Source organism: Micropterus salmoides, unplaced genomic scaffold (genome assembly GCF_014851395.1).
Source record: "Micropterus salmoides isolate LMB-PRFRI ecotype aquatic unplaced genomic scaffold, ASM1485139v1 Ms_hic_scaffold_14, whole genome shotgun sequence".
Lineage (NCBI taxonomy): Eukaryota > Metazoa > Chordata > Actinopteri > Centrarchiformes > Centrarchidae > Micropterus > Micropterus salmoides.
The window spans coordinates 253003-276087 of record NW_024040485.1 but is presented as its reverse complement, the minus strand read 5'-3'; the positions used below and the strand labels follow the sequence as shown (position 1 = coordinate 276087).

At 43.0% G+C, this 23085-nt stretch overlaps 1 protein-coding gene across 1 annotated transcript in view; it reads left to right on the top strand.

Annotated features, from left to right (window-relative positions):
* Window positions 1-23085, top strand: part of cdh12a (cadherin 12, type 2a (N-cadherin 2)) — a 150844-nt gene that overhangs the window by 10454 nt on the left and 117305 nt on the right. Inside the window, 2 exon segments of the mRNA XM_038717161.1 lie at window positions 13633-14306; window positions 22644-22768. Coding sequence (XP_038573089.1) covers window positions 14001-14306; window positions 22644-22768 — 431 coding nt within the window. The 5' untranslated portion in view covers window positions 13633-14000.

Sequence of the window (23085 nt, the reverse complement as noted above, 5' to 3'; positions counted from 1 at the left end):
ATAATAGTAAAAGACAACCAGCCGAAAAGCAGCAATAAATAGCTGACATATTAAGACAACTAAGAGAACAATGAAAACAAGAAACAGTCACACACACTAAATAAGCAACACAACACAGCCACGAGAGCTGGAATAATAATTAATTTAAATAATTAACTGAAAGAAAGGCATCAGGAATAGTTCTACCACGGACAACCTAAATTTGTTTGTGTCTGTGTGTGTCTGTGTGCGTGTGGGTGAATGTGTCTGTATGTGTGTGTGTACATGTGTGTGCGCATAAGCCTGTTAAAGAATGTAGTTGTTAGTGAGAGTGGGACGCCACGACTGTAACAGGCAGGCAAGAACCCCAGTAGCCAATAGGGGTGGGAGAAAGAAAAAGAATAAATCAAATAAAAAAAAACAAACAAAAAAAACAACAAAGACTCCCAGATGCACTGCGATGCAAACGCAGAAGACCCCGACCAAAATGCCACATTGCGCGAGCATGGCGACACCCATGCCCAGCAGCCCACCGCGAATCCCGCGTGCGAGGTCAGGCAAACGAGAGAGAGCAAACGGAACAACACGACAGCGAAAGCCAGCAGAGAGAAACACCAGCAGCAAGTCCCAGCCCGGCAGCAAACGTGCCACACAGGTCACCGTGCACCTGGCAATAAATGTCCAGTAAAAACGAAGGCCGCCCGCGCCAGCCGACATCCCCCATGCCCAGCGCGCCCCCCGGCCGCCACGCAACACCAGCCAAACCAGCAACAAGGCAAAATCAACTAGCTCAGCTGCATGCCACCAACAACCCACCCACCCGTCAAGGGCCGAGAACTCCAGGCACAAACCCAGAACAAACCGGAGCGCAGCCCTGCCCCGCACCCACACTGCACATCCTGAAAACTAACTATATACCTCAGTATCCAGAGGGGTTCAACAACTGGCCGACAGAGAAATGGGCAAGCACGGATCCGAGGCCAACGAAGCAAAACAGGGACGCAAACAGGTCCTTCCAAGCCAACGAGGAGATGCCTCCCCCGGACTCCAATGCACAAACTAAACGCCCAGCAGCCATCCAGAGACCCTGCCCAGGGAAAAAGTATAATGCATCAAGATGCATCGACAATCACCCCACAATCACACCGCAGCCCACCAAACCGCAATTGGATCAACCCGCGCAGAGACCCCCACCCCCAGAAGCCAGGACACCCTGCGACCCCCCAAAGCGCAAAGGACCCCAGACCGCATGTCCAGGGGGTAGCTGTACCCCGCCCCAAGGAAGAACAGCAGACAGCCATGCCGGGAAGCTCCCTGCCGCCAGGGAGAGATAACGCAGGAGAACCAGGCCAACGGTCCCCCAGCCCAGCCAGAGGCATCCCTCCCTACAGTGCAGGCAGTGACAGCAGCCCCCGAGGCCGATCTCATCCCCGGACAGGGGCCCAGCCCCCCCAGTCAAGCACCTCCAAGGAGGAGCACCAAAACCTACCCCGACAACACCGGTCATGCGCCCCGCCTCCCGAATGCCCCCACTGTGACAGAGCTGGCAGGGGGAAGCAGCGGTAGCCTCACCTCTGCCAAAGAGGGCCCAGGCGAGGAGAGGAGACAACGGGCCCCCAGGCCCAGGGACACACCACCCGCCCAGAAATGAGCAAAGGCCACAAGCCCGAGTCCGCAGAACCCTAGATCAAGGGCGGGCCCCCACGCCACGGGAGCACCGACTCCCCCCAGCCCACCCCAGATCAGGCAAGGCCGTCACCAACCCCACAGCACCCCCGACGCCCGGGGCTCCAGGGATAGGACACGAGGCCAATGAGAATCTCCCCCACTCCTTCAACCCCTCTGCCTGCCTCTGTAAATGTATTGTTTTGTGTTGGATGCATGTCATGGATTGTGAAGTGTTGTATGGTGGAGTAAAGATAAGGTGTGTGGTAACTAAGGTGCAACTAAAATTGGTGGGTAGTTGTGACACAGGCACCCCACAACTGTCAGGTAGTGGAGCCTCCCATCGTGCCCCTCCCACCCCCAAGCCCTCTGTGTCTAATGTGTAATTAAAATTGAGGGGCAGGCAGTGAGGGAGGAAGAAGTGCGAGGCCGCAATAAAGCAGCCCCACCCCCCAAACGCCCTGCAGGCTGCCCGCCCCCCAGGGTCCGAAGGGTGTATGTTGTGAGACATGACCAAAGGGGGAAAGGTGAAGGAGGTCATAGGGAGGCTAGAAGACCAGATTCCTGACTGGCCCCATCATTTATTCAGTCCTGTCCCCCACCCCCCTAAGCAGGAGGACGCCAGGTCCCTCCAGCCCAGGGCTTATAGCAAGAGCCCCCCCTGGAGTTTTTTTTAAATGTCAGCTGTGGTGGCACCGCAGCAGTGAGTGATAGCGTAAAAGAAACAGATTTCTGGTTATGGAGTCACCAGTTATTAGTGTGGTTGGGAGAAAAGGGGATTTGGAGATGCCGGTTGTGGGGTTCCAGAGCAGGACTGAGCAGAATCTGCTTCCACACTGCGTGCGGACTAAGGATGGAGTGTGTGAGCTGCCGAGTGTTGTGTTGGAGTAGCAGTAACAGACCTAAGAGAAGGACTACCCACCGGTGCAGGCAGGGCCGGCCCTGGGCATAGGCGGAATAGGCAAATGCTAAGGGCGCCGCCCACCCCTTGGGGCGCCTGTGCGCCCAAATTATTTTTTAATAATTTTTTTATTACTAATACAACTAAAATATTATGGATTAAAAAAAGCGATCGTGAATCCCGGGGGATCCTGAATCCCCGATCCCCCCGGTCTGACTGAGTGACGCATCAATCTCCATCGCCCCGCTCTGCTGAAAAAAACCCCATCCGTTACCTGTGTGTGATTGTGAGTGACGGATGGCCGAATTCACTGACACTGACAAGTTGTCATTATGTCAAAAAGACCGAAACCATCTGGTGCCCAGGGAAGAAAAAAAGAAGAGAAGAGGAAGAAAAACGCGAAAAAGACAGAGGTAGGTAATGATGTGTGATCAGTTTATCTGTGTTGCATTAAGTTAGTTCGACGATCACGATGTCTGTAACGTTTGAATTGAAACTTGTATTAGAAATGCAAAACTTTCCACATCTGCCATCAAAAATTATGACAAACATTGAGCTCCTGACTTTCCTGCACGAGAAGAAGCTGATGGAAATTTTCCCCAATATGTGGGTCGCTCTGAGAATCTCTGCCACTCTACCTGTGACAGTCGCTGCTGCTGAAAGGAGCTTCTCTAAGCTCAAACTGATTAAAAACTACCTGAGATCTACAATGGCTCAAGAATAGAATAGTTATTTATTTTTGTGCAATGGTCTTATTTATAATTTTTGGAATGTTACATATGCTGTAAGAAAGGCAAGGAAAGCAAAGGAAAGCAAGGTTTCTGTAATATAGTTTTTTCTGCAATAACATAATATATATACATATTTATATTGTATCTATAATACGTTGTGTGTTTGTGTTTCCAAAATATTTTCAAAATAAAGAAAAACAAGACAAACCTGTGCAGTTTGTTTCTGTGTAAGTTTATGAACAAAAATCCAGGGGCATCAGGTGAAATCTTGCCTAGGGCAGCAAATTGGCCAGGGCCGGCCCTGGGTGCAGGGTAGAGACAGCCTCCGGAGCGTGCATGCGCAGAGTACAGATTACGTCAGCAATTACGTCGACTGAGGATACAATATTCATTACAGTTTGTTTCTTATCTTTTTACCTAATAAACATTGTAATAGATTATCTTCACCTTTTAAATAAAACTAGAATCAGAGCTGCAACAAAACTGTCACATTCTGCCTGTCGGCTATATTTAAGTTTAGCACTCTGTGAGTTTTTGGTCAGTTAGGTATCTGTTTTTTGGTTTTCAGTCTGTCTGTGATCTTGTATCCAGTCTTCTTGGTGTGTGTTTGTGTTAAGATTTGGTCCTGTCTGTTTATGTCTTGTGGAGTTGGTCTATGTTGTTCTGTCTTCTGCTTGTTCTGGTCTGATCTGTTCTGTCATCTCGGTGTCTGCCTTAGTTCTTGTTCAGTTCTGTTCCTGCCTCTCATGTATTAGTTTCTGTATCATCATGTTGGAGTTCTGTCTGTTTGCTAGGTGTCTATAATCTCTGCCTGTTTCTTAAATTAATCTGATTTTGATCATTCTGTTTTGGTCTCTGTGTAGCCTTGTTTATTATTTTATTCATCCACATGGTTGTTTACTTAGTATCTGTCTTGTCTCTTATCTTAGTTCCTAGTCATGTGCCTTAGTTCATGTCTTAGTGTTCACTTCTGGTCTATGTACTTCTGTGTTGTTTTGCCCATGTCTGCTCTGAGTTCTTTTTAATCCCAGCTTCGGTCTGTTTACCCCTGTTGGTTGTAGTTATTGGTGATCTGTCTGCTTGTGTCTGTATTAGTTTGTCATTTATATATGTTTAGTGTCCAGTAACTTGTGTTGTCTGTTCCCACTCAGTAATCTCTCTGCTTGCCAGTCTGTCTGTTTTCCCCTGCTGTCGCTCTGCCTGCCTGTCTCGTTAGTTCTGATCCCAGTCACCTGTGTTGCTCCCGCCCTGCTCGTTAGTCCCTGTGTATAAATGTTTGGTGTTTCTGTTCATTCCCTGTCTGGTCATTGTAGTGTGTATACGTGCTGTTATGTGTCGTAGGAAGAGTGTGCTGCCTTCTGCCTTTTGCTGTGCTGTCGTTTTTGGATGTTGACAGTCCCTGCACTTAGTAAGCCTTGTTTTGCCTTTTCCATGTTATGGATTAAATTCCCTGAACTGTATCTCTACTCCTGAGCATTTGGGCTCTCACCTGTTTTGCGCTCACCCTGAACCATGACAAAAATTTTATTAAAGGAGATTTATTATACTTTTCCATATTTTATGACTTATCTACAATGTGATAATGGTGGATGTTCATGTTAAACATGGTCAAAGCTTCAAATAATCAGGTTAAAGTATTTTTAAAAAATCCTTCTGAGCAAAAACGCCAGATTTCCTCCTGTTCTGATCGCTCTGTTTTCAACAGAACCGTTCTACGGACGAAGCCTGCATTGGGGCGGCTGTGGCTCAGTAGAGCGGGTTGGCCGTTAATCAGAAGGTTGGCGGTTCAATCCCCGGCTCCTCCAGGCTGCATGTCGAAGTGTCCTTGGGCAGGATACTGAACCCCGAATTGCCTCTGGCGGCTGTTCTGCCAGTGTATGAATCTTAGTTTCTGTTTGAGCACTTAGGCTCAGTGAATGAATGAGAGTGAATGGTGAATGCAGATGTAGTGTTGCCTTGAGTGGTTGAAAAGACTAGAAAGGCGCTATACAAATACGGAGCATTTACATTCCATATATGGTCATGTGCTCTATATGGTCATGTGCTCCGCACAGCAATGCTCAGTCTGCCTGTACCGCCCAGCGACAACAGCCTGGTTACATGCTTCAGGTCTTGGCCAATCAGACGTCAGTGTGGGCTTTGAGAAGAGGAGCCTTAAATTGACGGGAGCATCTACAGCTTGTTTCAGACTGAGGCTAAAATGAAGCCCTACATGAAGAGTCAGTATAAGAAACTTTTTTTTGAACTTTGAATCATGCAAAGCTGTCATACAGGAGTCATAGAACTACAATATAGGACTGGAAAAGTAGTGTAATAGGTCTCTTTTAAAATTCAAAACAGTTTTTTTTTAATCAGTTGCATGTACACACCCACACAAGCTAATTGCATGCGACCAACAACCTTTTTATATACAGACTATTGTAACAGCCTACATGAAAAAAGAAAGTACAGCCGAAACAGTCCCTTCACCCCTGGTTTCAAAACCCCACAAGAATGACAATTACAAACAAAAGACACTATATTCTAAGCAGACATGTTTAAAAAAACAAATCATAAAGTAACATTTGTATTGCAATCAAATAAAAAAGTTATCAGCAATTTTTAACAAAACTCCTTTCACCGCCACGCATCATGGGAATTCTGAGGGACTGACGTAGGCTACTATATCACCCCAGACTCACAAAGGGTGGCGTGTGCACAGCGGTTTAGTTGCATCCTCAAATTCCACTTAAAGTGTTTCAGCAGTGAAGCATGTAACCTGTCCCACATTAATGAGTTGTTTTTAATGTCTTTTGTGCTTCTACTACATTCTTCACAGCTCTCTGTTGCCCGCTTTCGTTCCGTCGTCTGCAGGGGTGCATATCAGACAGGGAGCATTTCAGAATAAGAGCGTTTTGCCTGCCTGGTTTTGCTGACATGTTTAGATTTTGTTGATTTGGTGATTGCTTTTTGTGCTTCTCCTATGCTGAAGTAGGCTACAGAGTTAAATTGTTTCTTTGCCGTTTCTGTGTCTGACTTTCTGCCGGTTCATCGGCTCTGTGCTGCTGGACGCGGCTTCTGTCAAAAATACACTGGCTGCATATTCTCTCCAGAGCTGAGTGGAGAGAGACTTCTGGTGTGAGCATTGACTAGAATGGCTGCAATCAGTTCTGGCAGCCGCGACACAGACGGACTCAGTGGACTTTCCGGGTGAGTCGGGGGTCATGTAAACTTGGTATAAATGACTTGGTAGTAGGAGGACCTTGTGAAGAAGCTCAGCCCCCACTCAGGAAGAACTCCTCTTTCAAACCGCCTTTTGCGATGTTATCCGATATCAACAACATTTAACTGTAATATCTATTATCTAGAGTTAAAATGCAGTTTGCCTGTAATTTTACAATATGTTACTGTGGAAAAATGCTGTCAACAGCAGGGAATTAACAGTAATTATTTTGGACCCCTAATGCATTGTGATTTACAGTTCACCTTTTGTAAAATGACAGAACAATAAGAAAAGTAAGTAGAAAATACAGTAAAGTACAGCAATTTCTTACAGTGAAGTTACAAGTTACAATAGAAAATAAATAGAAAGCTTAGAAAGTGTGTGTGTGTGTGTGTGTGTGTAGATTTTCATTGTAATCTATTAATGTATGTAATAAACCTTGGCAAAGCTTTTTTATATTCCCCCATAATTCAAGAAAACTACATTTTATTATTCAGAAAGTGTATGAATTTCAATCTTAATAGATGGAAATAGCACCAACTGTTCCTGTAATGTTTCCTGGGACTTTTGATGTGTGATTGACAGGGTCATTAATTAGCATGGGACATTAAATGTAAGTTTTTTTTAAAGAAATAACTTATTAATTAATGAAATTTTTATTGCCTTATTATCAATGAAGCACACACCTGTTTTCTCTGTTGCTATTATCAGCCACTATTCTGCTATTAATGTGAGGACACCGGGTCAGACTCAGCTCTGTGCACGCTCCCGAGCCTCTCTCATACTACAGCAACTAACAACATGGAGTCCACTCACACTACCGCTGGTGTGAAGCTGCCTCTGAAAGCCGGGAACGTTCAAGTAACAGAGCCTCAACATGTCTGAGTGAAAAGCCACAGCCTGCATGCTGGTGTTCCTGCATTTATTGCAGGATTTCTGTATGAAAGTGGTTGTGTTTCAGATTATGCTCGCTCATTAGGTCAAGCGAGCACGCGTACGAGCACACGCCTGGTAGCAATCTTAAAACCGCACCGCTAGTGGCCGCTGAAAACTACATAATGCCCCTTTAAGTGGTGCCTTTAATATTACGAGACACCTGCCCATTTGAGAGTTTTCACCATAAAAAGTCAAAGTAGCTTATTCCAAGTAACATTTGTCACATAAATTCATACTCTATCAGTGCAATTCAGTAATTAGACTATCCATTCTGGCTTCATGAGCCTCTCCAACTGCAGAGGTGGTTCAAGTTTGTGTGAGTTATTGAGGTTGTTTGCAATATTTGTCTTTTTTTAAATTTCATTTCCAAATAATTAAAACACTCCTACCATCCTGTAGTTGGGATTTTAGTGACAGAAACCAGCCTAAAGTAAAATTTTTAATGTACAGAACAATATACATATATATATATATATATTGTAGCAGACCTAAATTTATTAGTTATGCATTTTAATAAATTTATGAGAATTGATACCCAATTATGAATTAAAATTCATGAAATCAAAATTTCCTCATTAAGGGCACCACCGGAGTTGTTATAATCCTAGAGTCTCCGGACCTCTAGGTAGTTTTGAATAATTATACAATTATTACTAGTGATCAGTTAGTTAATAATCGCTCAATTATCTTAAATCAGTCAGTCAGTCTCATATCTAAAGGGTCAATTCTCTTGGCAGGAACTATAAATAGGCAACACACACAGCTATTGATTATATGACAGTGAATTTATTCTCTAACTAAGGTGATAAAAAGATGGTTGGATACAGGGAACATAAACATTTGCTGAACAATGAGCCTGGAGGTTCGATTGTGGGAAGCATTTGACTCATACCGCATAGAAGAGCTACTGAAAGTAAACTAATGCTATAATTTAGGAGTTAAAATGGACATCTGATCACAGGACGTGTGTTGAGCCTTACTGCTTGTCGACAGTCTGCTTTTGGCCTGTTGCTGGTCCCACTCTAGCTGCCGATCCTGGCTTTTTGCTAGGGATTCTCCAGGGTTCTCCATGTCTGATTGAAAACGCCTCCTCCGTCTGGCAATTCGGCTGTTTTCAGGTTTCCTTCGTTGTAGCTGGCGAGACCACGTGGCTTGGTCTGACCTCAGTGAAGTTGGCTCGACGAAAAAGGCTTAAAATGGAACTTGGTCGTTCCTGAATTAGTCCAGTGTAACTTAACGGACTTATAACTTTAACAAACAAAAGAAATAAAGAAAATAAAACAAACTGAAGGCAGATCGATGTCGAGGCACTTCAGGTGTGTAGCTTCAGGCGAACAAAAGGGCCTGTTTGTTTCGCTGGCCGAGTCTGGGCGTTGCCTGGCGAGGCACGCTGCGCGTGCCGAAGCGTCCAGCGAGCAGAGCAGAGTGAAAGAGCCAACAGCGAAGAGAAGAGAAGCGAAGCGAGGTCGCGTGTCGCTCTTTTGTTGTCTGGGGCGTGGTTCCCCAGGGGCGTCTCAGGTTTCCCATGGGACTGCCTTTCTAAACTTAATATCTAAAGAAAAGAAATCTATTTGCACGTATTATAATCAAATATTTTCCACAATCGAACCTCAATGGTTGAACGGTTGTACTGTTCTAAGCATTTGGTAACAGGAAACAATTGTCACATTATTGGTCAGGATATTTATACATTTAACGGCATTTCCAACGAGGGCATGTAATACTTATTTCGTCCACTCGGGGGAGCTCAGGTTACACGAGGAAAGCTTGGATTAAATCAAAGATCGTCTCTCCTTAGGAACTGGGAATATTGTTGATTCATCCTTCAATTCAAGCTGGCGATTAAGAGTTTACATTTCTTTGTCATCATTTCTAAAGGAATTTTGTAGGAAAGTATTATGAACAAGCATTGATTACATCAGATGAAGGGGTGTCTTGCTGAAAATAAAAACACTGCACAAGTAACTTCTTTTCAGCACTAATAACAACAGCAGATAGCAACAACAGTTAACATAACTACTCAAATAGAGGCAAACGTAATCAGGTAACTAAAGATTTAATTAAATGCTTTGAGTCTTTGGAGACTGCAGTCCTTTTACATTGAAAGTTCAGTGTCTGGACCATGTCACACTTGGGTGAGACAGGGGTTTTCCTTTTTGATGTGGTAATAAAACAAAGAATAAGGTCAGTTGCCATGGAAATGTGTGTGGGGGGGCCAGTTTTGATAGGCTGTTTAGGGAAATGCCAATGGCTGGTTCGTGTCCCTTTGTCAGTTTAACAGTCAGGCCCCGCGTTATCAGCTTCGGAATCAAAAAGGTGCCAGTTTTATGGTCGGGACAGCACTTAGAGAAAGCAACTTTGACCCCTCCCCTTCTTCTCTGGGGAGGAGAAAGGAATTTAGGGGTAGCTCCCAATTTATTCCATGTAAAATGCACAAATCCACACCGTTGTTCACTACAATATATATAAAAATCCCCCTCTCTTCCCTTGCGGGGTGACGTGTCATCCTCAAGCTCAGGTCCTCTATCAGAGGCCTGGGAGTTTGAGGGTTATGCACAGTATCTTAGCTGTTCCTAGGACTGCACTCTTCTGGACAGAGACTTCTGATGTTTTACATGGAATCTGCTATAGCCACTCTCCCAGTTTGGAGGTCACAGCCCCCAGTGCTTCGCTTACCACTGGCACCACTGTTACTTTTCACATCTTTTCTAGCTCCTCTTTCAGCCCTTGGTATTTCTCAAGCTTCTCGTGTTCCTTCTTCCTGATGTTCCTGTGTCTTGGGATTGCCAGATCTATCACTGCAGCATTCTTCTGCTGTTTGTCAATCAACATGATGTCTGGTTGGTTAGCCATTACCAGTTTGTCAGTTTGTCACCAGTTTGGATCTTGAAGTCCCACAGGATCTTAGCAGGATCATTCTCAACTACCTTAGGAGGTATCTTCCTTTTTGACCTTGGGACTTCCAGCCCATACTCATGGCAGATGTTCATGTGCCGGCATGATTAGTGCTTCTGTGCTGTCCTTTAGTCCAGCCTTTTCCAGCCACTGGTAGGATTTCAGCCACTTCTGTGTTTGTTTGTGGTACATGCTGTGCAGTGGCTTGTCTCTTTCCATGAAGGTTCTTAGTTTTCCTTTTCCTCACCCTCGGGTTTCTGCTGCCTGAGATATTCACTTAGCCCTTCATCTTTGGGGGCCATCTTCCTGATGTAATCCTGGATCTTCATCGTTTCATCCTGGACAGTGTTTTTGACACTCACTAGCCCTCGGCCTCCTTCGCTACGCTTTGTGTCCAGTCTCAGGGTGCTGGATTTGGGGTGGAACCCTCTGTACATTGTGAGGAGCTTTCTTATCTTGATGTCAGTGGCCTCTATCTCCTCCTTTGGCCAGTTTATTATACCAGCAGGGTATCTGATGACTGGCAGGGCGTATGTGTTGATGGCTTGGATCTTTTTCTTCCCATTCAGCTGACTTTTCAGGACCTGCCTTACTCTCTGTAGGTATTTGGCTGTGGTGGACTTTCTTGCTGCCTCGTCATGGTTTCTGTTAGCCTGCGGCACCCAAAGGTATTTGTAGCTGTCCTGAACATCTGCAATGTGGCCTTCTGGTAGTTCAACCCCCTTGGTCATTGGTCGGCTTGATCATTTTCCCTCTTTTTGATACCATGTGACCACACTTGTCCAATTGACATTCCAGTGTCATCGCTGTAGATCCTGTTAGTGTGGATCAGTGAGTCGATGTCTCGCTCATTTCTGGCATACAGCTTGATGTCATCCATGTAGACGAAGTGATATCCACAACCAGTCTTTGTGATGATCTGGCTGAGGGGGTTCAGGCCTATGCAGAACAGCAGCAGGGATAGTGCATCGCCTTGGTATATACTGCACTTGATGCTGACTTGTGCAATTGGCTTTGGGTTAGGCTTTGTTTTCCACAGCCCCATTTAGTTCTTGATGAAGGCTATTAGTGTCCTGTTGATCTTGTACATTTCCAAGCATTCCACTATCCATGTATGTTGCATTGACTCATAGGCTTTCTTGTAATCAATCCAGGCGGTGCACAGATTGGTCTGCCTGGTCTTGCAGTCTCGAGTGACTGCTCAATCGACCAGTAGCTGGTACTTGGCTCCCCTGGTATTACTGCCCATTCCCTACTGGACCCTGTCCATGTATTGAGCCATGTGCCTACACATCTTAGCCGCTATGATACCTGACAGGAGCTTCCATGTTGTGCAGAGGCAGGTTATTGGCCAGTAGTTGGATGGGATTGTTCCCTTCTGGGGATCCTTCATGATCAGGACTGAGTTTCGCTGTGAACCAGGGTTTTTGATTGTTGTATGTGCGGAAGGTTTTAGTGTGCACACACACATGTCCTCACAAAAACTGACGATGACACAGTGCACAGTGTCAGTTAGTTCACCCAGGTCAGTGGCTGCAGTCTCAAAAACACTCCAGTCAGTGCAGTCAAAGCAGGCCTGTAACTCCAGCTTTGACTCATTGGTCCATTTTTTCACAGACTTTACAACAGGTTTAGCAGATTTCAGTTTTTTCCTGTGTGTCGGGATAAGATGAAGCAGACAGTGATCAGAGAGTCCCAAGGCTGCACGGGGAACAGAGCGATAGGCATCCTTTAATGTAGTGTAGCAGTGGTCCAGTGTTAGTGTCCCTGGTGGGACACTTAATATGCTGTCATTACTTTGGAAGTTCATGGCTGAGGTTTGCTCTGCTGAAGTCTCCTAGAACAATGAGCAGGGAGTCTGGATGTTTTTTCTCCACGTTAGTTATCTGGTTGGCCAGGTGTAGTAACGCCTCACTAACACAGGCCTGAGGTGGAATGTAAACAGCGGCCAGAACAAACGAGGAAAACTCCCGCGGTGAATAAAATGGTTTACAGTTTATGAATAATGTCTGTAAGTGAGGGCTGCATGATTTCTTCAACACTGTGACATCTGTGCACCAACCTTCGTTTATGTAGAGACAGAGTCCGCCTCCCTTTGTTTTTCCCGTGAGCTTCGTTTCGCGGTCCGCCCAGAAAAGATTAAATCCCGGCAGGAACTCCTGGATGTGCTCGGTCCTGGATGTGCTCAGTGAGCCAGGACTCTGTGAAACAGAGGGTGGCAGATCTGCAGAAGTCCGAGTTAATTCTGTTGAGGAGCAGCAGTTCATCCATTTTGTTGGCCAGAGAGCGGACATTCGCCAGGTGAATTGAAGGGAGCACAGTGCGAAAACCCTGCTGTCTCAGTTACTAGTGCACTAGCTTGCCTTCCCTTTCGGCGTCTCTGAAGGATCCCAAACCGCTGCTCCAGCTAATTACTCCGGGAAAGTTCAATCAGGAGCGGTGTAATAGTGTTAGCAGTTGAAAGTCCGATGTTTAAGAGCTCTTCTCTGGTAAAAGTTACCAGAGAGGGATGTCAGAAAACAGAGTTAATAAACAAAAACACATAGAACCGCCATCTTGAACAAGACTGTGTTCCTATGTTTGATATCACACTGAGGCACTGACATCATAGGATTAAGACCAGGACCAATGTAGGGATTTTGATATTTTATTATTCTGGGAATGAAAGCTGCCCTACAGACCCTACTGCACTCAATTAAAGCAGACAGCACATTATTGAGTCTCCCACTGAGCTGTAGTGATAGTGGATAGCAGTTTTAGTTAATTACATGGCAGTAAGCATTAGTGAGAGGTGTGAGCATATCTGCTTCAGATTGGTCATTTTGCATCTATTTCACTGACATTTTACAGCTCACCCATACCTCAAGCTATTCAAATATTATAGGAAACCAGGTGGCAATGTATTTTTTTTAATTCCAAGCTATTCAGCAGTCAAAGAATCCTAAATAATAAATAGTTAAAGTACTGATTATGCCTGCATCTCGGTAAAGAAATGACAGGATATAAATAAGCATTTTTCTTGCGTTCCTTATCATAACTTTCATATAATTCTATACTCCAAATATAAAAAGGAGCAAGCAAAGCTCTGCACTGTTGTCAGAGTGCAGTTTGAGGTCAAATTGACAATATGATTGATTGCGAAAAAAATAAAAAATATTTGTTAACTTGTCCTGGTGAGAGCATAGTCACTGTCACTTAGTAGTGTGTGGTAATTAAACAAACTCAGTCTGCTTGAGAAAAGATTTCTTTTTTGCAAACTACTGTTTCCAAGACTAGCAATGAACTTTCATGCTCAACACTGTTATCTTCATCTTTTTCTCCAGGTGTTTAAACTGAGGACTGACAGAAGAAATAAAGAGAAGACAAGGTAGTCATCTTGGTTCCATTGCAGTCAAACTCTAAATAGAATTAAAGCAGACCAAATACAAGCCATTTTACAGAACCTAGGTCAACATCAAACCAAAGTGTGTAAATCCCTTATCCCCCATAATGATCAGTAATTCTCACACTTCAGTGAGGACAGTGCTGTAACAGATCTTCCTCTCATCGTCTTACATCATATTGGATTTTAAACACTTTGTCCAATGCTTACCTACAGGAAAAAAACTGCTTTTGATGCATGTTAATTTCCAACCTGGAAATAGACAGCTTTTTGAACTTTTTACTTGCTTTTTAACAGCAATACCCCCCAATGATCACAAGGGAATATTACACTCTGTTTCTGATGGGCTCCTGTTTGCTATTGGACTACAGCTCCCAAATTCCCATGAAATCTCAGCTCCAGAGCAGAACTAAGGCTGCAGTGATGTCAGCCAGGGGAGGGACTGGAGGTAATACTGTAAGGGTGCCTTTAGGGGAAGTGACATTATTAGGGGCCAAAACGATGCTAAGGAGAAACAGGAGGCTGAGAGTCCAGCGTATTAAAAGAGGATGGGTGTGGAACCAGTTCTTTGTCCTGGAGGAGTACATGGGATCTGAACCACAGTATGTTGGAAAGGTAAGTAGATATTGTTCATCTAAGCTAACCAAGTTTTGAAATGTGTTTTTCTAGCAGCTTAAGTACCAGTGAATATAAAATCAAATGAACAATAAATTCCGAACACACAGTGGTTTATAATCAATAAATAAAACATCAACAAGTCGATATATCAGTATTGGAAAAAAATAAATGAAAATCAAGCTGCAGCATTTTTAACTAATTGTAGGTAGTGAATAGATTTCTGACTGAGACAGGTATAAAAGGGAGTTATAGTAGTAAAGGTGGGAGGAGATAAAGGCATAGATGAGTTTTTCCAGATCTGTGGCTGAAATAAAAGACTTAACCTTGGCAATACTTCTTAAATGATAAAAACATATATTGACAACTTTCTTTACATTTATTCATTTAGCTGACGCTTTTATCCAAAGCAACTTACAATTGCTATACATTTCAGAGGTTGCATGCCTCTGGAGCAACTAGTGTCTTGCTCAGGGACACTTTGGTGGATGTGTCACAATGGGGGATTGAACCCGGTCAAGTGTCTGCTCCATTGGTTACATTGGGTTCAATTCAATTTTATTTGCATAGCGCCAATTCATAACAGCCGTTATCACCTTATCGCGTTTTGTTATAGAACAGGTCTAGACCGTATGGTAGGCCAATTGTAATTAAGTGTAATATGAATTTATTTTAGGTTAGTAGCTAGCTTGTATTATAAAGATTGGTCATGTAGCACCTTACCTTTTGCGATGTGGGCGCAGGAAATGAGGTGAGTTTTCAGTAGCCTAAATGTTCAACCACTATTTGAGCGCATTTAACAGCATGAATGGATTTTTCGTTTTGTTGCTTTATAAAGTTAATTTAGAGCAATGTTTGGAACATGGAGTGTGTTAAATAAATTAATTTTTGAAGTGACAAGAAGTTCTTAAGTGGTGCTAATTAGCAGAGTTTCAGGAGCGGGACCACACATCAAGCACGTCATCGCGAGCATTTCCATAAATACCCACATGTCCTAAGTCCTCCCCTTCGCCCTCGTATCCTGCATCCCTCCCTCCCACCCCTTTTTCTGTCCTGCCTCCTGATCTCCTTCCTTCTCTCCATAGGTTTATAGGGGGTCCATCGTGCCCGGGAAGCTACGGCGGATTTCCCTATCGTAGCTTCCCCACAACACTTTCTAATGTCTATTCAGCTACTGCAAGCTTCATACATCTTCTGTTCGTTAATCAATAAATCATTTAATCATACCTGTTGATTGTGGTCCTTGCTAGTGAAAAGTGAGGTGGAAGTTGAAATGACACTTAGGCCATTCAGTGCCAGAGTCTTTTAATGTGGAAACGCCGACATAGCAAAAGAAAGAATACGGCTAATATTTTCATAACACCATAAGAACACGTCAAATCAACTCATTATTATAGACTACGCCTGTTCATTTAGGTATTCACACTGTTGACGATTTTCTGTCCCCTGCATGTGTCAGCTGCAGCCGTGCTACTTAGACCATGTCGTATTTCTGGTGTTATAGTTTGCTCTTCGTTATATGACACTCTGCTGCCAGTAGACTTGGTAGTGTCTGTGATTGGTCATCTGCTGCCAACACCGCCCCTTTTACATGAACGCACTCATGGCTGGATTGGGAATTATCGAGTTGATAACCACTTTTGTTTGACCGCTTATCCCGATCCCGATTGTTAAGGTTAGTTAAGCCAGATAACAAAATAATATGCCAAGTATTTTGAACTAGCTTCATAGTACAGGCCCCTGGCCAAAAACTACCCCAACGTTTCTGGCTGAGGGTGCTGCTTAAGTTTAAGGCTAGTGATATGTCGTAGAAAATCTTCATCACGTCAATCCAGTAATCATAAAACAGAAACACAGTGCAGTGACATCATGGTTTACTGTCTCTAGGGCGATAAGTTTGCACTGACCAGGCCAGCTGTCCTAGCCTACACTGTCTGCGCAACACTGTCTGCGCAATACTTGGCGGTTTGCACCTTCCTTTCAAACGTATTAAATACAGATGCTGTTGCACTCACATGAAATGGCTTTTAGGCTTGGTAGATCACATTGCGTGTAGTAAATAAATGTATTTGTATGTTACCCTCCCACTACTTTGCACAATAAAATTGAAACGCCCCAAATTGCATATTAATTAAGGCATAAGTACTAAATGAACGTATATTGACATATATTATCACTGCTACTGGTCAAGTTGACAATTAACAGCAGGCCAAAACAGACCTCAGGCCACCGGGAAATCTCCCGCTTCTCCTAACGGGTGGGCTTCGGTGGGAGCAGTGGAAGTTAAAATAAAGCTTAAAAGGGGAACTTGGTTGTTCCTGAATTCAAAGTTGCCTGGATTAACGGTCTGATAACTCTTAACAAACAAAACAAAGTAAATTCAACAAAGGTTCGCGTTAATATGGCTAATTACTGCTGGAAGACAAAGAAAATTTCACGGACAATGCTGGGCCGAAATCTTGGCGTTGCTTGGACACAGAGCATGCTCCGTGAGCGTGCAGAGCAAAGAGCAAGAGCGGAAAGACAAGAGGAGAGAGCGAGTGCTTGTCTGGCGCTGTGTTTTGTTTGTTTGGGGCATATCCCAGTGGGAGGGCCTTGTTTCCTCTGAGGCTTTTGTGCCTTAACTTTTAATATGTTCTATCTGCGTGTTTTTAATCAAATACCTTCCACAATAAAACCTTAAATGTCATAGTTCTAAGCATTTGATAAACGGAAAGGAAGTTATTGTCAATCATTAAAAATTATAATAGTTAAAACATTTCATAGGGATCACAGCAGATGAAAGAGCATCTTGACTAAATACTTCCTGGACAATATTGGCTGTTAAACGTTCTTACTTAGAGAATATATAAGCAAGTTATACGAACATGGCATCAGATTATGAACAATAAAATACAGAGTGATACGTTAAAAGTACAAGGAGAGCCATTAAAACAATGACATGTAATACTTATTTTGTCCTCTGGGGGAGGGGGGGGGCACTTATATTTAACTCAATCCTTGGTTCAGGAGCAAGGAAAATTGGTTATTTAACACACAATATTTCTGTATCATATAATTTCTAAGAGTATATAAAGGTGCTGGGAACAAAGCATTAGTTAAAACATGAATTAAGTGCAGAAATGTTGGCGAGCATTTATGAAGATTAAAAGCACTGCAAAATTAACTTATTTGTGGTTCCTTTTTTCCAACATAGTTTTTAACAAGAACAGGGTAATAATTACTCAATTGAAGTGGTGAGAACTAGTAACTTAAAGATTCTTTAATTAAAACAATAGGCAAGTTTATCAGGAGACAATATTCATTTGTCCACACAAAGGAATTTGGGGCAGAATCCTTCTCTGGCTTTCTTCACAACTGGGTGTGAAAAGGGAGAGGGCTTGTTAAGAGTCCAAATTAATGGCTCTTTGGTGGGGTAGGGAATCAAGACTGAAGAAGGGGGTCTTTGATGACTGAGGTAATCTGAAAGAGGAACTTGGTTACCATGGTTACCCTGCCTTCTTGGTCTAGTGTTTAGAGGTTGTTTAGTTTATCAGAATCAGAAGGAGCTTCATTGCCAAGTAGTGTTTTACACATACGAGGAATTTGCTGTGGTGATAAGGTGCTACATGTAGACAAACATACAGTCAACATAAATAAATGTAGAAATATATAAATATGGAATGAAAGAACAACGTTGCAGATATATAAATGTGCATTATTCTGGGTCTGTGCCATGCAGAAGTAACGCAGCGGAAAATAATATTGTGTACATATAAATATATAAACTGACAACATAAAAATATACAACAACAAAGATCAACAATCAGCAACAAATATGTGCAACGTGCCAAGTCTGTGCCCAACACGAGATGAAACAGTATTTACATGTGCAGAGACATTTGTATCAATTGCAAGGGGGGAGTGTCAGTAGGGGACCCGGGCCTTGTTAATGAGGCTGCAGAGGGGAAGAAGCTGTTTTTGTGGCGAGAGGTTTTGGTCCTGATGGACCGCAGCCTGTACAGACTGAAACAGTTTGTGTCCTGGATTGGAGGGGTCAGCTGCAATCTTTCCTGCAGGCCTCAGAGTCCTGAAGGCGTACAGGTCCTGAAGAGATGGAAGGCGACAACCGATCACCTTCTCTGCAGCCCGCATGATACGCTGCAGCCTGCCCTTGTCCCTGGCAGTGGCAGCAGTGTACCAGATGGTGATGGAGGAGGTGAGGGTGGACTCGATGAGGGCGGTGTAGAAGTCATTGTCTTTGGCAGGCTGAACTTCTTCAGCTGCCACAGGAAGTACATCCTTTGTTGGGCCTTCTTGGTGAAGGAGTTGATGTTCAGCTCCCACTGTCTTCTGAGTGTTGAGCTTCAGACTGTTCTGGCTGCACCAGGACTCATCCCCACCAGAGATGACCCCAATGAGGGTGGTGTCATCCGTAAGCTTCAGGAGCTTGTCCTACAGCAGGGCTGGATTCCTGGGGAGTACAGGTGCTGGAGGGTGAAGTGAAAGGCCATGTTAACTGTGTCGTCTACAGACCTGTTGGCTCTGTAGGCCAATTACAGGGGTCCAGGAGTGGGTCAGTGATGGATTTTAGGTGGGACAACACAAGGCGCTCAAAGGACTTCATAACCACAGATGTCTGTAGTTGTTTAGTCCTGTGGTCCTTGTTTTTTTGAGGATAGGGATGATGGTGTAGGTCATGAGAACAGTGCTGCTGAATAACTGTTCCACTGGTACACCAGCCATTGTTAATATAAAAACACACCACCACCTTTTGTTTTGCCAGGGTGTTCTGTGTCGCGGTCCACTCTGTAGGACCTGGAAGCCAGCCAGCTCTGCAGCTGGCAGCTAGGTATTGATCCACACAGCCATTTCTCCGTGAAGCACAGAACAGATGATGGATAAAAGTCTGTTTTTCCTCACCAGTAGCTGAAGTACGTCCAGTTTATTGCACAGTGAGTGCACATTGGAGAGAAATATTTCCAAAAGCAGCGTGTGGTGTCCTCTTCGGCGTAGTCGCACCATTCAACTGATGATAAGAGAAAAGTGGGAATTAAATCCGCTGGTGTTGTTCACCTGATGTTTCTGAGCTCTTCTCTGGTGAAAGAGCTCCAGAGCCGAAGCATCACAGCAGAATGCAGAGTTAACAAACATAAACAAAACAAACAGAGCGCACCAAAATACCATGGCTACCCTGAGCTGCGCCATCTTGGGGACATGCAAACTTCTCTCAGCTCTATAGTCCTCTGTTGGCCCAACTACTGATAGGGAGGAGAACACATGAGAGGCCTGAAAAGTCAGACTGAGTAAACCCATGCTGAGCTAGTGAGGACTTGTGCCCAGGGGCTCCTAATTAATCTGCTGTTAGTGCTAAAAGCAGGGTCATAGCTTGATTATCACCAGAGGAGGTAGAGCTGCTCGGAAGGAGGGTGGCCAATGGGAATAAGGTCAACATATGCCACTTGTTTGAGTCAGAGCTTTCAGTGCTAAAACCTCTGGTTGAATCTGTGGCAGGCAGGTTTAGGAGATTATGACAAAGCTAGAGTCCTCCAGGGACCAGAGCAGTTACAACTAAACACATAGTCACATACAAAACAATGAAGTTGTATAAAGTCTTGCATGTTCAGAGTAGGTTTAGAAGGTTCCTATGGCGAGTAGAGAGACAAACTGACCAAGGTGAACATGTATGGAGTTATATTTGTGCCAGATTTATTCTGGATTTCCCAGTGGGATTCTTTGAGCATAGTTGTTTTTTACAGGAACAAGAATTATATTTATTGAATTACGATTTGCTTCAAGCTGATAAAGCAGAGACTAACTTGCAAACACTATTTAATAAACTTCAATAATAATACATTTATAAAACTAGGAATGTAACCAAAAATGTTACATACATACTTAAATAGAGCCATTCATCAAGTGATACCCTTGTAACCAATAATACTACTATATCATAACTCAGCTCAACAGTCATGACAAACGGAGAGGACACGGAGGACTGCCAAAAGTAAACATGTTTATTATTGTAACTTAACAATAAAAAAATAATTACCAATATAGAGTGTGTCAGTCAGTGACATCAGTGGTGTAAATGTGGATGAGTAAGTAGTGTGAAGTTCGGGCTTTGAGGAGTGGTAACAAAACATAATATTAAAGCTGCAAGCAGCGTTGGGCGGGCCCTAGCATGAGTAGCACGTCAGGGCGTGAGGCGGCCGCGTTGCATATTCTGGAGCTCTGCCGGTGCGGCTGTTCTTGCTCGGGCCCTAATAACAAAACAGAAGATGTGCTGTTGCTGCTGGCAGGAGTGGGACCAGGGACCTGTAACTAACCCTGAATGTAGGCAAGTTATTTTAGGTTAGTAGCTTTCTTATAGGCCAACTACAGAGACTGGTTATTTGCCTGCTTCCCAATCTTTTGTGATGTGGGCGCAGGTAATGAGGAGAGTTTTCAACAGCCTAAATGTTGAGATTCAGTCTTTTAACCACTATTTGAGTGCATTTTATGGCATGAATGGATTTTTCATTTCATTGCTTTATGAAGTTAATTTAGAACCATGTTTGGAACACTTTTGAAGTGTGTTAAATAAATTAATCTCATCTTTCACTTCAAAGATTAGATTCATTTATTTAACACACATGAGAGGTTTTTTAAAGTGAGGTGGAAGACCACTTATTCAGTGCCCGAGTCTTGTGGAAATGCCGACACAGCCAAGCTGAAAGAATAAGGCTGATATTTTTATACAGCTCATAAGAACACATCAAATCAACGCATTATTAAGGACTACGCCTATTTATTTAGGCATTCGCAATGTCAGCGAATTTCTGTCTCCCTGCATGTGTCAGTTGCAGCTATATTCCTTAGATAATCCTATGTCATATTTCTGTAGTATTACAGTTTGCTCTTCTTTTGTAAAATATGACACTGATGCCAGTAGACTTGTTCATGTTGTTCAGGTCATCTACTGTTAACAACGCCTCTTTTATGTGAAGGCGTTCATTGCTGGATTGGGAAACCTTGGGTTTCAACAATCCAACAATGTAGTTTTTTAGCGCAGCAGCTTTCATTCATATTTCATCAGCTGATTTTACTCGCGGTGCCACCGGCTGCTTTCAACAGATGCAGAAGGTGACATCGGCTGGATGTGCAGGCTTTAATTGTCTGCCTCCTTAGGCTACGTGTTTGCTATGTTTTATTGTCGTCTATTTGGACTAAACAGAGGAATGACCAGCCTCACATCTGAAATGATGATAAATGATGTAAAACTTTTTTCTTGCAGACAGACTTTTCGACTCTGACTGTAATTGTCTCCATAATAAAAGTTGATGGGAGAAATAAAAGCTAGAAAAATCTTTCTAATAAATGAAGAAAGTTGTGTGCGGGGCTTTTGTTGTTCAGACCTACAATGAACACAGATTTTAACTAGATGGTAAATCACAAAACAAATCTAATTAAAAAATTTGGCAGTGATATGCTACACTAGAGTTAAAAGTATTATCTGTCTTCACTCAGGTATGAAACTGCTGTTATGCTGTGATGCATCCGATCAGCTGCAGGGTCCAATCAATATAACAGACTTCTGCGATAATGCACTGGTGTATCCTTGCTCATAGATCCTCAGAGATCGCTCCTTGCTCCTTAGAGCACAAATAAGAGCTTTGGGACGGTCTGCAAGATGGCGGAGCACAACAACTTCCGGTTCAAGCGAGGAGCGAAGAAACGACGAATAATAATCTTTGCAACTTAGGTTTGACATATACAAATTAAATGGGAAGTTAATTAAGACATCAATGACAGCAAAATAATTCTACTCACAAATCTTTCATTCATCTCCTTTGACATAATCTGCATTTAAAATCTTATTGCCTTACCATGTTTTGGAGAGTGTTATAAAATACATTTTTAGCCTCTGCTCTGCTGTTTTAAGAAGCTGTAGAAGCATTTTTATGATTAATTAAAATAAATCATGAAATAATAAAATTAAAATCACACACTACCCCTGAATAAAGGACAATTATTAAAAGTGTTTTAATTATCATATTGTTATATGTGACATGTTTATATGTCAGTGTTTATTACCTTCAATCTCTGTTTATTCATAAAGTGTATACTTTTAGTTTTTATACATCATGTATCCACCATAGCCACAACATGTAATTATTTGCATTTTTAAAGTAACAAATTGTTTTGGTAAACAACACATGATCTGTTTTGCACATTAGTTTACACGCTATTGCTAATGACAATAAATCCAATTTTATTGTGAATGATTGCTGCTGCAGTTGGAGTCACACAATGCATTCAGGAGCTATGATTTATGATGTTCTGTGCCTCTCAGTGAGTATTTTCTTCCTACTGCAGCTCCACACAGACATGGACCATGGAGACAATGCAGTCAAGTACACTCTGTCAGGAGAAGGAGCTGGGTCCATCTTCATCATTGATCCAGTTACAGGAGATATACACGCACTAGTGGGGTTGGACAGGTAAGCACACATCAATAATATTATTAATAACAATACAGTAATACTAGCAAAAGTAAAATGTATAGATTCTAATAGAGACATAACTAGCATCTAATAAACACAGGTTGAGCTACATTACAGAGATATTACTGGTTGCACATTGAACACTGAAGCTACTGATCAAGGAATTAGTATCAGTAATGTTTCCACTGGCAATAATTGCAAGACAGATAACAGTACATGACACTCTTACTCTTAGAATGGATTATTAGCAGTTTTGTAGGTCATCGTAAATGATCATGCCTACAACCTTTTTATGCATATTTTCATATTTTTTT